This window comes from Parasteatoda tepidariorum, chromosome 2 (genome assembly GCF_982258835.1).
Source record: "Parasteatoda tepidariorum strain Cologne lab strain chromosome 2, Ptep-v5.0, whole genome shotgun sequence".
Classification (NCBI taxonomy): domain Eukaryota; kingdom Metazoa; phylum Arthropoda; class Arachnida; order Araneae; family Theridiidae; genus Parasteatoda; species Parasteatoda tepidariorum.
In genome coordinates this window covers 7,255,755-7,271,821 of record NC_141756.1, presented here as the reverse complement: position 1 = coordinate 7,271,821, position 16,067 = coordinate 7,255,755, and the positions used below count along the sequence as shown (strand labels likewise).

At 30.3% G+C, this 16,067-nt stretch overlaps 1 protein-coding gene across 1 annotated transcript; it reads left to right on the top strand.

Annotated features, from left to right (window-relative positions):
* The first annotated feature begins 548 nt into the window (after positions 1 to 548).
* LOC107443520 (uncharacterized) lies at positions 549 to 6,125 on the top strand. The gene is made up of 4 exons (XM_016057432.4): positions 549 to 675; positions 1,633 to 1,848; positions 2,648 to 2,921; positions 5,099 to 6,125. The coding sequence occupies exons 1-4, from the start codon at positions 661 to 663 to the stop codon at positions 5,245 to 5,247; spliced, it is 654 nt and encodes a 217-aa protein (XP_015912918.4). The 5' UTR covers positions 549 to 660; the 3' UTR covers positions 5,248 to 6,125.
* The last annotated feature ends 9,942 nt before the right edge of the window (positions 6,126 to 16,067 follow it).

The following is a 16,067-nucleotide window of genomic DNA, read 5'->3' as shown; positions in this document are numbered from 1 at the left end:
CTCGATACTAAAGGTTTCTAACGTAAAATTAGATTTTTTATAACAAAATAATACTTTCTTCAGTTAAAAAAAAAAGTATCAAATTTTTCGAGAATGAAGGCGAAACAATCATGGAGGTTGGTCAGCAGAGCTTCTTCTTTTATTGAAAAACGGCCATGGACATTAAAAATATCGAAGAATCGACAGTTAAAAAGAAACAAGGATAAAATATTACATAATAAAAACAATGAAACTGCATTTTGTGTTTTTCTTTTATTAGTAATTTCTGAATGAAGAACAATAGGTAAAGTAATGAAATTAACGGAAAAAATTATTTTCATTAAGAAAGTTTAAAATGCTATTAGATTAGGTTCTGAAGACCACCTCAAGTAAGCTTGATTTTATTAAATATCTAGGTGTGGTCCCAAACGTAAAACTTCGTTTAGTCATCGATCGAATTAATACAACATTGTCTTTTATGTCATGCCGTAGTTTTTAATTAAAATTCCTAAATTTCGAAAGTGATGATACATGTTGCATGGAATGTTTCAGTTAGACAGTTTATCTTTTTGAAAATAACAAAAAATTTATTCGACATAATTCTTTTGAGTATATAAACTGACAGCAATCGTTTTATGAGTATCAGAACTAAATCAAACCGAAGAAGTTATAACTTTGAATATGTCTTTTACTAAGGTAAGTTTATTTATTTAACTCCTTGAAAGTATCTTAAATAAGAGTTGGAACTGCATTTTAGAGACATTTGAAGTCTAACTCAAAGAATATAAAATTTTTCTATTGAATTTTTAAAACCAACTAACATATTATTACAACTTATATATTTCCAACTTATATAGTCTTAATTATAAGAAGTTTTCTAGGTTTTTGTAAAATTTATTGAATGAACTTGGTAATAAACTTTTTTTTTAATTTTAAAATATGCCAGAGATATTGCAAATTCAATCTTAATTTTGCATCACGTTATATATGCAAAAATATCCCTATTACTTGAATTATATATATTTTTAATTGAATAAAATAAACTTAATTTATTTAAAAAACAATAAGATATATCTCTTTAAATGTCTTGATAGACACATATTTTTTTATAGATATATGTCCTTTAAAATATCTTAAATAATAGTTGGAACTGTATTTTACAGACAATTTAAGTCTAAAGCAAAAAATATTTTTTTTTCGATTAAATTTTAAAAACTAACTTATATACTCTTTATTTCAAGAGATCGCAGTGATTTGAAGATGAAAACAGGTTGCATTGTTTATTAAAAGTTTTCATTAAAAGATTTTATTCTGTTGTGGTTTAAGAGGGTAAATATATTTTTGAAAGAGAATGATTCATCTAACTAGGTACAAGCTTTAGAACAATCATGTGACAATATCTTTTAACAAAAATTACATTTACAAAATTGATTTTTTTTTAAAATTCCTATTTAAGTGATTTCAATTCATATTAAGAAATAAAACATTACACCACAAAGGTTTTAAGCGTCTGCTTCATAATTCTTTTATGAAAACTTTATTAATAAGTTAAAGTGTTATCATGTTTTTTTAAGTGTTATTAAATTTGTTAGTTTTTGATGTAATATTTATTAATGTTGTTAAAAAAATTTGAATGCTTTTGTTCTCTTATAGAAAATATTTGTAATTCTTTCCTTCGTTGGCTTCGTCTATGGAATGCCTACGATGGCTGGTGGTTTGGGAGGTACGATAAGTGGAGGCATGGGACATGGAGGAGGCATGGGACATGGAGGAGGCATGGGGCATGGAGGAGACATGGGACATGGAGGAGGCATGGGATATGGAGGAGGCATGGGGTATGGAGGAGGCATGGGACATGGAGGAGGCATGGTAAAATTATTTTATTATGTTTAAGTCAAGCTATTAATATTAATATTTCTTTAACATAATGTATCTATAATCTGTGGGCTGAGAAAAATGATTGCTTTTAGTCAAACAACTGATAGCTATATGCTAAGGATTAAAATGCAGAAATTTTAAAATCTTTTCAATAAAAAGTGCAAAATGCTAGAAAAAGTAATTATGATTAATTAAAAATTGCATTTGTATTCCTACAAAGGTGCATTTTAAATCTGAAGAGGAAAACTTACATAAACTGAAAAATTTGATTAGTTTTAAAAATCTTAGTTATTCAAATTTCTTTTCATTTAATACCATGAATTTAATACCATACTATCATTTGAACTTAATCTTCGATTTTTTTAAAATGATATTATAATCAAATTATTGTAATCTTTATGCATCGTAGTTCTCAGCAATATTTTTTTCAGTACTCAAATTATACTGGATGCAATAATTTCTGCTTTTAATGACAAAAATATGCACAATCGGGAAAAAAGTAAAAGAAAAAAAAAGTTTTACCTACTTTTCTTTTACCTTTAACGTTCTTTTAGTTTCCTAAGCTATCTACATTTAAAGTTCTTAATCTTATCTCCCCCATTACCAATTTTTAAGATTTTAAAGAAGATTGAAGTTACATATGTCAAGGGGTGGTTATGGAAAACCATGTGTGCAAAATAAGTATAAATAAAATTAAAATTATTACCATTTCGTGATATTGCCTTTTGGGCTAAGTTAACTTGAAGTTGAAAAAAAATTAATCACATAACATTACTCTTTATTTGGTTAGCACATGCCTCAACCTTATGCCTTTGGGTATACGGCTCCAAATACCATGAGTACCCACTTCAGGAGCGAAGTCGGTGATGGTAGTGGAATGGTAAGAGGTTCTTATGGCTACCAGGATGCTCAGGGTCTCCATCGACAAGTTGATTATGTGGCTGGACCTGGTATAGGATTCCAAGCAAATGTGAATACCAACGAACCAGGAACTATAGGACATCAAAAGGAACAACCATCTCACGTAATGATGCAAGCTCAACCTTCACCTCCTGGAGTCCAAAGTAAGTACTGAATATTTCATAATTACACTCATGTTCATTTAAAAAGAAATCACAAGTCCACAAAACAGGAACTTAATATTACATGTTTGGTATGATGGTTAGTGCATTGTATGTCCTCCATGCGATGAAATACAGTTCGTACAATCCATAGGCATGCTGAGTATCAAATTACCGATCTGATCTTAGGGATGATCACTCCAATAAGCGAGCCAAAGTAGGCATGTAAGGGGTGGTTTTCGGGCTCCAGTTCGTTCGCTAAGTATGTTCCACCCGTGCTCTAGATTCAAGTCAGGAGGAAATGTTGGTCATTCAAACGGGGTGATATTCTCATATTGAAGACATTCGCTTACGACGTTTGATTGATGCGGACTGTTGTCATCCATAAACAGAAATTCTGCTCTCTTGGAACCTCTAAACAAACGAACATCTTGTTCCAGAATGATTTCCCGATAAATATGGCCCCATGCACCTAGCCTCGTTTTCAGGACTCTATCTCTCATCTCGAAGCCTTTTGAGTGCAAACATTCTTAGGTTCAGTCCTATTTCATCCCAATTGAAATGCTGCACTATTTTCAGTTCTTCTTTTGCAATGAGATTTTCAAAACTTTCTTCGAATTTAATCACCTCATCACAGTCAACCGATGATTTTTCTCCCGACATATTTAATTGCCAAATTCCAAAAATGTTTTCCTCCCTCAAACTAATAATCCTCAACTAGGAGTGAAATTTTCTCCGGAATATTATATTTATGGAAATATATTTTAAGTTCCAATTTTTTTTTAGTAGTTTAAAAAATGGAGAATGTAAAACCAAAATAAAAATAAAAAAAATCCTTGAAATATTTTATAGGTCGGTTAAAGCGGAAATTCGGAAAATAGGGGTTCGGATAATCGAGTTTTTACTGTATTCATGTTCCTAAAGATCCATAACAACAAGTCATAATAACAAGCCATAATAGCAAATGAAATTGTCGCTATAGCGAACTTTTCATTTTACCAAATACACATATTCTATCCAACAACGGATAAAATAGACTTATTGTTACGTAAACTAAAGAATAAGCTTCTCTGTCCCTATTGGCCAAACCACTTAGCACGTTATTGTCTCGTTACTTCTCTATCATCATTTGGAATTTAAACACTGAAAAAGGTCCTTGTTCATAAAACTGAAACTATAGTATGTTCATTTATGCACTTTCATTTGCTCTTTATACGCGTTGTTTTTACCCAAGGAACAATTTTACCTTGGCCCCAGTTTCTTTTTAAAATGGCTCGATATGGGCCCTATAAGAATATGCACCGAGGGACCAATATTGGGTTGTCTAGATTTTTTAATATAGGTCGTAAAATGACCTATATAGGGCCTACATTGGTCAATATAGAACCTAGATGGCTAAATAATTGATATAAAAAATAGGTTGAATCTGACAATTCTATATAGGACCAATAGTGGTTGTAAAGTGGTTGCAAAATATCGGTTGAATCGGAAAATTCTATATAGGGCCAATATCAGAAAAATAAAGGCCCTTTGAACCCTTACTGTGCCAAGATTCATGAACATTGGCCCAATGAGGGCCCACGTTATTTTGCTGCAAGGGTAGCTTTAGTACAAATATTTAATGTCAAAATAGCAGGGGGAAAACTAAAAGCTGGAGTAGAGAGTGTTACATTTTGAATAAGTACTTTAATTTAAAATAAATACCTAGATTAGTTTGTAGTCGAAGCTCTGTACTTTATGTAAGACACAAATGTTTACGACAGGAAAAATCCAAATCTTGTCCAAATCGTTTCCAAATCGTACAAATTTAAGATTAGAATTGTAATGGCAACTTTTTTACATTATAATGAACTTCTAGTAATATGCCGCACATAGAATCTTTATTGTAGCTAACGAGAAAATTTATCCGTTAGAAATTAGGTTAGTGTTATATTTTGCATATACAGTCCAGTCAACAATTGTCCTTAACATTAGAGACCTTAACATTCATGTTTTTTTTTTCTTTTCGATTGCACCAACCGTAGTTAAATATTGCCAACCCGAGAATATTTTTATTAAGATTTTGCATGAAGCAACTCACATTATTTCAAACCTTCTATTTATTCTCAATAAATTTTTTATGAGATGTCTCGCATTCCCAATTTTAATTTATATAAGTATATAAATATTTTATTTAACAGCGCACTTTGGAAGTGGCTTACAATCTATGAAGATGATGGCTGGTGGTATGGAAGGTATGAAAATGATGGAAGGAGGCATGAAAATGATGGGAGGAGGCATGATGGGAGGTGGCTATGGAATGGTCCGAGGAGGCAAATATATTAAATAAGAAGAATAAAGTAAACATATAAGACTTGATTAAATTATAATCTGCAATAAAACACTATAAGAAGATATCTTTTACATATTTGGGACAGCTGCGGAACAGTAGGGCATTCATGTATGGAGCAATATTTATTCCTGTTATTGTCTGGTTGAGGTCAAAGCGTTAGATAATAGGTGCATTGTTCTGATTATACGTAATGATTACATAAACTTCCTTGTCTATGATACTCTTTTATTTTTTAAGGTTAAAGTTACTAGTATGTTCAGCTTTTTAAATTTTAAATGCTACACTGAGAAAAAAGTTTGGTGAAATTACCATACTGTATGGTGGTGACATTTCTGGTGAAAAAAAAACTATATAATTTTGCTAATAAAAACCAAAATATACCATAATTAAACCATTCATTTGGTAATCTTTCCGTTCATATGATATCAGTTTACCGAAAATTCTTGTTTCAAAATTGTAATTCCTTTTACCACACATTTAATAAAATATAAAAAACTGAAAAGTAAATTTAATTGAATGAATGGTTTTTATGCTAAGGTATGATAAAATTCCCAAATCTTACCACATTCATCAAATTTCATTACATATTACCATTAAACTATATTTTAGTGCTAATTTTGCTAAAATCATTACCAAAGCGCTTCAGTAAAATTTACAGAGCGTTTTGGTGTTTCCATAGAGCCAGAAACATGGTAAATTTTAACATATTCTGGTAATTTCTGCCATACATTTTTTCTCAGTGTATGAAAGCTCTTTCGATTCTGTAAAAGTATTTGAAAATTATAAAATATTTCACTTAAAATTTTACAACTAATTTAAATTCAAATGATATTAAATTCTAAAAAAGATTTTATATTGCACTTTTAACAAACTAAATGTTTAATACTGTTCTAAAGAAAGTTATTTCATTTCGTTTAAATGGATAAGGATCTGAATTCTTCTTATCAACGAACTGATTCATTTCTCAATATATTCTACTTAATTAAATATATTTGTTAATTTAAATTTTAATTTTAATATTTTTTTTTAAAATAAAACGAATCAACTTCTGTGCTTTTTCCACTTAGTCTGAAAATAACCATTTTCAATGATATGAAAATAATTAAAATAAATAATAATCAGTTATTGAAATCAAGAATTTATTATGATAACAATTGATAGATTACAATTTTGTAATGCAATTTTTGAGAATTAAATTTAAGAATTTTTTTTACCTTTTTTACTAGAGAATATTAATAAAAGAAATAATATTATTGACATATTATTTATTGCGGAAGATAATATTGTGAGTGATAACAGCAGGGAATTCTTTTTTGATATTTCATTAAGACAATGATTGTATCAGTTAATGAAATTAAATGATTAACTGAGTTGAAGACTGTGATTTTTTTTCCCTTGTAACTATTCCATCTTCTGGAAATTAACATTATCTTTTATAAATGAATAGCGTTTGAAATAACTATAACAATATTTTAATCATTACTTATATTTTTAATGTAAATAATGATTAAAAAATTTAATATCAGTTAAAGCATTAGTGTGTAGATATTTTGCAAAAAAAAAATAATAATAAGCTTCAATTACCTCTAAGTCTTAAAACAGAAATTTCCACATTTAGTTTGGATTTACATTTTTCTTATAGTAGTGTGTTGTGATTGTAATATGTTATTTGGTATGTATTAAATGTTTAAATAAATATGCCTTTCAAATATTTTGGTTTCATGAATTGATTTGATGTTATTGCATAAAAGCAATTCAATCAAATGTATTTATTCAACACAAACATCGCCACATTAATCACATAATAAATGTGACTAGAATCTACTCGAAAATTAATTTTTACATTGAATAAAGTAAACCACATGTTAAGTGACAATTTTAGGAGGTCATCCCTAAAATGTACAGAGACATCGTGTAACAGTATATCGTCAGGAGGGTAATAATTAGCGAAATTTGATTTCGATTAAAGTAGAGTTTGTTTTGGTTGATGGTTGTCGTTAAACCTTAGTGCATAGGTTTATGTAAAACTGCGAAAAAGTAGGAAAAACTGCAAAAGAAAATTGAGTTAATTTATAGACTACTAGGAGAAGAAAAGAGGTTCTTCTTGGCGCAATGTTGAATAATTTTATATTTTACGATAGCGACTACCACCTTTACTGCGTAGTGATATTTTTAAACGACTTTATGTCCATAACGTCTTTTCTCAGCATGATACATTCCACCTATTGGTTGAAAAACGAATTATATTTTATATTGCAGGTTTCTTTCTTTCATGCACTTTACTGTTTCCAAAATAAACTAGTTCCTTAAAAAGTTGAATGCGTAAATATGAAATAAGGGGAGAGATAGAGATTGTTATAAATGTTGGCTCCCAACATTTATACCTGAAGTCTACACCTTTTCCAGATCTTAGCTTTAGGCACCCTTTTTTCCTTTTTTTAGCGGAAAAAAGTTAATCTTTTATTTTTTGGCAAAAGATAATCTTTTTAGCTATAAATTATCTCCTATGCATTATTCCACGCAAAACTATATGACATCGCAGACAAACAAATGAGCGAAATATTTTGAAAGTTGAAAGCTATTTAGTAGACATAGTGCTTAAAAATATTTTTTTTAAAAAATAATGCGCCTTAAATTCCTACATATTCTAATGAGAGAGCCGCGATGGCTCAGGGGATAGAGCGTTCACCCTCCAATGCGGTGAACCGAGTTCAAATCCCAATCTATGCGAATTCCGCATCCGGCTTGCACCGACCACAGTGCTGACGTGAAACATCCTTAGTGGTAGGCGGATCATGGGTTAGAGTCCCTTTGCCATCAGGTTAACCGTGGAAGGTTCTCATGGTCTTCCTCTCCATGTAACGCAAATGTGGATTAGCCAAATCAAAAAGTGCTCCATGAAGGCAAATTTCTCCTAATACACGATCCAAGAGTTCCCTTGTCTTCTGGATTGGGTTCAAAATTACAAGGCTACGGAGTGGAACATTAGTAGTCGCAAACCCATAAAATTGGGTCGGCTGTTCAACGACTGTTATAAAATGAAATAAAAAATATTCTAATGAGAGGACCGGGATAGCCTGGTTGGTAGGGCACTGGGCCCATATCCAACAGATCGTGGGTTTAATCCCTGTCGGCTGAAGACTCCCCGTGTAGCAAATGGTAACTGATGCACGCTAAATCTGTCGAGTCACGAAGTCCTCCATATTCCCATAAAAAATCATACCTCTGGGGGTCCTGTTCCGGGATTTTTCTTGTCTTCTGGATTGAGTTCAAAATTACAATTCTACGGAGTTGAACGTTAGTAGTCGTAAACCCAAAATTGGGTTGAATGCTCAACAACAGTTGTAACATATAAAAAAAACGATTTTTATGAGAGCTTCTGCGGCTGAAAGGAAAGAGAGTTCGCCTTCCAATGAGATGAAGCGGGTTGAATCCCAGCGAAGACTGGTCGATTCGAATCTGCATCCGGCTTGCAACAACCACATTGCTGACGTGAAACATCCTCAGTGGTAGACTGATCATGGGCTAGAGTCTCTTTTCCGTTAAGCTAACCGTGGGAAGTTGTCATGGTCTTCCTCTCCGTGCAACGCAAGTGCGGGTTAGTTCCCTCAAAAAGTCCTCCACGAAGGCAAATTTCTCCCAATAATTTATCCTGGAATTCCCTTGTCTTCTGGATAGGGTTCAAAATTATAAGGCTACGGAATTGAACATTGGTAGCTGAAGTTGAAGATTAGTAGGCTGTAAGTAAATCCAAAAAATTGGGTAGGCTGTTCATCGACGGTTATAAAATAAAATGAATGTACGAACGAACGTGCAAACGCTCTATCCCCTGAGCCATTACAACTCTCTGCAAATTTATAACACATTTCGTTTTTCTGTCGAGATTTGTTGCAAATCTTAAAATTCGAAAGCCTTTTTTGAACTGTTTGCACAATTTTATACCTTTTACGCAATCATCCATATCGATGTTTTTAAGTATCTAAATAGGCTTCAAATTCTCATGCTAATACTAACACTCCGTAACTAGCGAACAGTAGATAACGTTACAAACTTACAGCTCTTACAGTAGATGAGTTTTAAATTGATAAAATAGCTCAAAAGTTATAAGAGTTCTATTGTGTGAAAAGCAGAGTTGCATATTTATACCTTTTACACTAATATAATATTGATGTCAAATCAAAACAATTTCAAAATTACTACTTTTTGTTAATTCAAATGAGATAAAAACCAAGTTGATAAGATTAACATTTTAGAAGTTATAAGAATTTAAGTGCATGTTGGAAAGTTATTGCCCCCTTCTCGCTCTCACTCGCCAGCCCTTAAACTGCTTTTGCATCGTTCGGATCGTTCTCGCTTCTCTCTCCCACCAGTTATTTAAATATAGCCTAACATTTTAAGAAATATACATTATCAAGTACTGTCTGTCATATCGATATATAAATATGTTTAATAACAACGCAACCTAAACGCATTTAACAAAGTTCATGAAGCATCATCTCTCTCCATGAGCAAATAGTGTGAGTATATAACTTTTAGAAATAAGTATTTGTATATTTCATATTTTTTTCAAGCATCAATTTCATATATACTAGAAAACTATCATATCATTCATATAACATACAAAACTTGAAATTTCATACTTATTAAATTTCTAATTTCTGTTTTTAGTTTCAATTTCTAGTTTTAGTATCTAGTTTCAGTTTCTAAATTCAGTTTCTAGTTTCAGCTTCAAGTTTCAGTTTCACATTCTAGTTTCTAGTTTCGATTTCTCGTTTCAGTTACAGTTTCATATTCTAGTTTCAATTTCAAGTTTAATTTCTAATTTCAGTTTTCAGTTCTATAGTTTTGAATTCGTATTTACTTATAAATAAAAAGTGTAAATTAAATTTACCTATAAATTAAAAGTGTCATAAATTATTATAGCTTTTAAAATTATTTATAAGTTGTAAGTCTTTATACACAAACAATTACAGACACACAAGCGCGAACAGTATAGTTATATGCACAAACAGTACGAATTAGTCTATGCAAGCAGAGAGAAATTAAGTATTTATCTAATATGTATTTCCCTTTTACAAAAATACTTTAATGTATGTACGCAGATATTTATCTATAACGCACTGAAAGTTTCTTATAGTTGATGTTCACTGAAAACCATTTCATTGCAAAATAAATACGCAGTTTAAAAAAAAATTGCAATTTATAAACATGCTATAGTTTAAAACTTATGTGCAAGAAATGTCTCGCAATAATTTTTATCAATATTGTTTCGAATACACTCACGGATGAACGTGGCAATGTTTATTACTAATTTTTAGTATGTTATCACCCCCACCAACCCAAGAAAAATTTTGCAATTTTATTCCAATTGCATACCTCACTTCAATACAAAACATTTCCGATACAATATGAATGATTTCAATACAAAACATTTCAGATGTACAAAATAAGTAAAGAATATTTAGAAAATATTTTTTTTATTTAGTTTTTTTAAAAAAAGGAAAGCTTAAAATAGATCCTTAAATCTTATCTTAGATACAAATAACTTCAACCTTAATTGCTATTTACAAAAGACACATGAAAAGTATCAGGATTCAAGAATTAAAATTCAAGAGTTATAATCATTAAACCAAGACAGGGTTGGTGAAGGGGGTAGGCAAGGCTGGCGATAGTTCGCAGTGCCAGTTTCAAAATTTATAGCTGATACAATTTTTTTAATTTTCTCATATAACTATTGAAATTGAAAAAATAAAAAGTAATTTTCTACAACAATGCGACTACACAATCGAGACAGTTCAAGGAAAAATATTGTAATTTAAAACATAAAAAGCAATTTTCTAGAACAATGTGACTACACCAGAGCTACAATTCAAGGAAAAATATTGTAATTTAAAATATAAAAAGCAATTTTTTACAACAATATGACTACACCTGAGGTACAATTCAAGGAAAAATATTGTAATTTAAAGCATAAAAAACAATTTTCTACAACAATGTGACTACACTAGAGCTACGATTCAAGGAAAAATATTGTAATTTAAGACATAAAAAGCAATTTTCGACAACAATGTGACTACACCAGAGCTACAATTCAAGGAAAAATATTGTAATTTAAAACATAACAAGCAATATTCAACAACAATGTGACTACACCAGAGCTACAATTCAAGGAAAAATATTGTAATTTGAAATATAAAAAGCAATTTTCTACAACAATGTGACTACACCAGAGCTACCATTCAAGGAAAAATATTGTAATTTAAAACATAAAAAGCAATTCTTAATAACAATGTGACTACACCAGGGCTACAATTCAAGGAAAAATATTATAATTTAAAACATAAAAAGCAATTTTTAATAACAATGTGACTACACTAGAGCTACGATTCAAGGAAAAATATTGTAATTTAAAACATAAAAAGTAATTTTCTACAGAAATATGATTACACTAGCGAGACAGTTTAAGGAAAAATATTGTAATTTAAAATACAAAAAACAATTTTCTGCAGCAATGTGACTACAGCAGCGAGACAGTTCAAGGAAAAAAAGTTATTATTATTTTTTTAAATATAACTTCGTTTTCCAGAATTAAGTAACTTCTTTTTCTAGAATTAAGTAACTTCCTTTACCAAAATTAAGTTACTTCCTTTTCCAAAATTTAGTTAAGTGCACTGTTTCCAGTATCGCTCGGAGTGCGAAAACGTCTTTCACTGACACTGAACCAAGGCTCAATTTAACTGTAACCGTTTGTATGCAGGATTGTTCATTATCTAAATTTAATCAAGAACAGCTCAACTCTAGTGATCTAGGGAGCGCTACTAGCCTAACAAAATCAGACTAATCGTTTACGCTACATCAGATTAAATTTCGATATTAAGAAACGTGTTCTAGTTGTCTTATCAACAAAAAATAAAGTTAGTAAATAAAAGAGAGAGAACTCGTATTTAGAAATTTAACTTGATATTTCCATTTTGAGAAGAAAGTAGTTTTTACTGTATTTGTTACATGTTTTATGTGGGAGAAAAGATTCAGCATTTGATTTGTACACACGTTGTGCTAGACCATATTAAGATCAGATATTAAGCGTAATTGGGTATAATATGAAAAAAACACAACTACTTCGATTTAGTAGGAACAACATATGACGCAATGCTAAACGAATGGAATTTAGTTGTTGTTTATTTAGTTATTATTATTAGTAGTTGTTGTTATTTGTTTTAGTTGTTGTTGTTTATTTAGTTGTATTTAGTTTCAATAACTTTTCCTTATAATGCAATAAAATCTGGCGAGCAGCTATTTAAACGATCGAACACTTCGTTTGTTTATTTGTGGCTTGAAGTTAGGCTCGCAGAAAATACCGTTCATGGGTTAAATTTAGTAGGAACAACACAACCTGTGACGTAGGCTATATTATACCCAATTAGAAGACCTGGAGTGGCAAACTAGATTTTGAGTTAGTAAAGGACGGTGTTGTGCCTTTTAAATTATTCAATACAATACAATAAGGATTTTAAAATAAAACAACATTGATTTCAATCTGTTTTTATTACCTTTAATGTAATTTGTTTTATGATAATAATAGCGAAGTGAAGACGCTTCATTAATTAAGAGCATTTTTAACTAATAAAAATATTAAAAGTTCAGGTTTTAAATTCTCCAACGAATTATTAAAGATAAATAGAATGGCGTTAATAATTTTGAACGTGATAAATCCTATTCTTTATTTTAAAAAAATATTTCATTTAATAAATTAGCTTTGTACAGATATAACCAGAGCTAATGACAAAGCGTAGCAGATATGGTTTACAAAAAGGGGGCTACCAACCTAATAGAAATAAATTTGCTTTTTTTTTACAGTCCATTCTTACATATTTAGAAAGTCTCATATCCAGCAGTTAAATTACATAGACCCAGTTTTGCCTCAATTAAACAAAGTCTTTAATGCTTGTTTTTCAATAAATAAATAAAAACTAACGATTTCATATTGATGTTTGATATTTATTACTAATGTTCTCACATTTTTTTCCGCTGATGTTACCTGCTGATTTAGTATATAATTCCATATGTTGAATTTATAAAAACGATAACTTTCATTTATGTTTGTTTATTTTTATCAAACTGAAATATTGATCATAAAAGTTTCAAAACGAATATTGAATAGAATTTCTTAATCACGCATATTTCAATCATGTGTATTTGTTAAGATGGTTGTAAGAATGGATAAAAATGATAACATTTCAACGAAATATTTTGTCAATTAAATTTCTTTTATTGCCAACTTGAATCAAAAGCTACTAAAACTTGATTACGGTCACCTCGTGACCCAACTTTATTCGTTGGGCCTTTGCAATATAACTTTGCGGTATTTCGTAAATTATTTTAATTTTCAATGCAATTATTTCGTTGAAGTTGTGAAATTCGATAATCTTAGTTTCAAAAGTTATTCATTCATTCGCGAATCCCTTTTTTTGTCAATCCATTTAAGATGAATGAGTTCCATAAGTTATAACAGAACACTATTTTCAATTAAAAATATGAAGAATTATGTAAACGTTACAGTGTCTGAATGGAATCTGAATATTAATTATCTTTTACATCACTGCGCAGAGCATCATATGTGTGACATATTATTAACAGAAGTTTCTGTCTGCGAAAAGCAAATTCAGGCTACTTTGAAGATTTATATAAATAGATAACATTTAAAAATTAAAATAAATGACTAATATTTATTTATGCGTCTGAAATTCTTCTTTGTACAAGCAAAATATTGTTTTCTATACATCTCTGCAGTTAAATTGAACGAGACAAAGCATAAGTCGTTAGCACTAATAGTTTAGGATTTATAAGGAATCTGTCTTGAAGACAAAGTTAGACGCATAACTAATCCTAAGTTCAAAACTGTAGAGTCAATGCATAAGAGTTTTCATAACTTTGTAATTGTTAGATTTATCGACTTAGTTTCCTATTTTTCGGTTCAGCATAAAAAGACGCGGTCGTCAATACTTCATATGACAAGATAGCAAAATTAGACAAGTAAAAAGGTATAAGCTAAACTGGTAGCTAAACTGTTGCTAATAAGCTGGTAAACAACAATCGCTTTTTGTTTACCATAGGGACGGATCCGGAAATTTTTCCTGGAAGGATCATACACTCAGATTCCCCCCCACACAATTAATTTTTTTTATAAAAATATCTTTTTAAATATTTTTTTGAAAAAAAACTGGGGTTTTTAATGCTGGTCTTCTCATTAATTTTTTTCATAATGAACAATAGAACAATACATAAATAAATCAAGTATTCAACATCTTTAAGTAATAAATGTAATGCGTTTTTTAGAAACTTTGGCAAATCTGTCACTTATTTTTTCAACATCCTTATCAATTTCTCGATGAATGTTTAGTAATGCGAGTCCATTTAATCGTTCTTGATTTTGAGTTGCTCTAAGTCAAGTTTTGAGACGTCGAAGAGTTGAAAAGGAACGTGCTGTTGCTCTACTAACTGGCAGAGTTATTAAAATTCTCAACAACATAGTGATTGATGGGTACAAATCGATGTCACAGGCATTAATAATCTTGGAAAGATCGTTGGGCAACCTCTTGAAACAGTGAAGAACATAATTAGATAGAGGGAAAAAAACGATTTTTCCGACCTACCTAGGTGTACATGCCCCCTTAAATAATTCTCAAACTATTTTATTTCTTTTGTAAACTATTAAAAAATTATTATTTTAATTTTTTTTTCAATTTCGAGAGGGGGTCATGATCCCTATGATATCCCCCCCCCCGCTCTGGATCCGCCACATGTTTACCATCTATTAAATAGTGTATAACTTATAAAATATTATCACTGTTAACTTGGTTTCTTTGCCTTTAACATAAATCTTTCAACGTAAAACTGAATATTTCTTTGGATTCTCATAATGTCGGAGAAAATGAATTGCCATTTAAAGACTATGGCTGCAATAGATTTTACAAGTGATCAATAAAAGTCTCTCATTTCATTTCTTTGAATTCTCGGAACATAGAGTGAAATTGCCATATCAAAAATATGGTTCCAACAGATTACGCAAGTGAAAAATAAAAAGTTTGAGTCTCCTTACGTTAATTTCAATTTTGAGAATTTCGATATTTCTTTAGAACTATTAATAGAACTAAATAATTTTTACACACAATAGTGACACTCGTTTATCGAAAAGTAATTCTGAGTATAAAAAAAATTAATTTTTATGATTATTTCTTAAATATTTCTATTTAAAATGATCGAACACGTTTCAAATTATGAGGCATAAATATTTTTACGTCATTTTTAACAATGATGATTTAAAATTCAGCATTCACTATTTTAAATGATAAAAGATGTGAATGGAATCTGTCAAATAGCTTTCGAAAAATGAAGATATGAATTCTTTTACAATGTTTGGATTGAAAAAAAAAATTTTTAAACTAACATTATGGTGTCCGAGTTTTTGAACACTCTCTTATTTAAACAACTGGGACTACATTTTGCAATTGCAACTACCCCAGAAATTTTAAGAAGCAAGGTAACGAATTCAGAGAAAAAAAGTATTTTTATTCGAAATGCTTTTCTACTTCCAAGTTCATTACTTAAAATATCGCATGAAAGATTTAAATAGAGTAGTTAAAATTTGTGGCTCCCGGTAACTGAGTGGTAGCAGTTCTCGCTCTCGTGCTACAGGTGCTGGGTTCTATGCTCATGCCGGGCAAGTTTTACTCAGCCTTTCATCCCTTTAGTGGGTCGATAAAAATGAGTATCAAGCATACATGGGGACTAAACACTGCGAGTTCCACATTCGGCTC

Bases quoted from the DNA above. Each gene is read 5' to 3' on its own strand.
- LOC107443520 (XM_016057432.4), top strand. The intron at 1,849-2,647 runs GTAAAATTATTT...TTATTTGGTTAG, and splicing joins TGGGACATGGAGGAGGCATG to CACATGCCTCAACCTTATGC. The intron at 2,922-5,098 runs GTAAGTACTGAA...TTTATTTAACAG, and splicing joins TTCACCTCCTGGAGTCCAAA to CGCACTTTGGAAGTGGCTTA.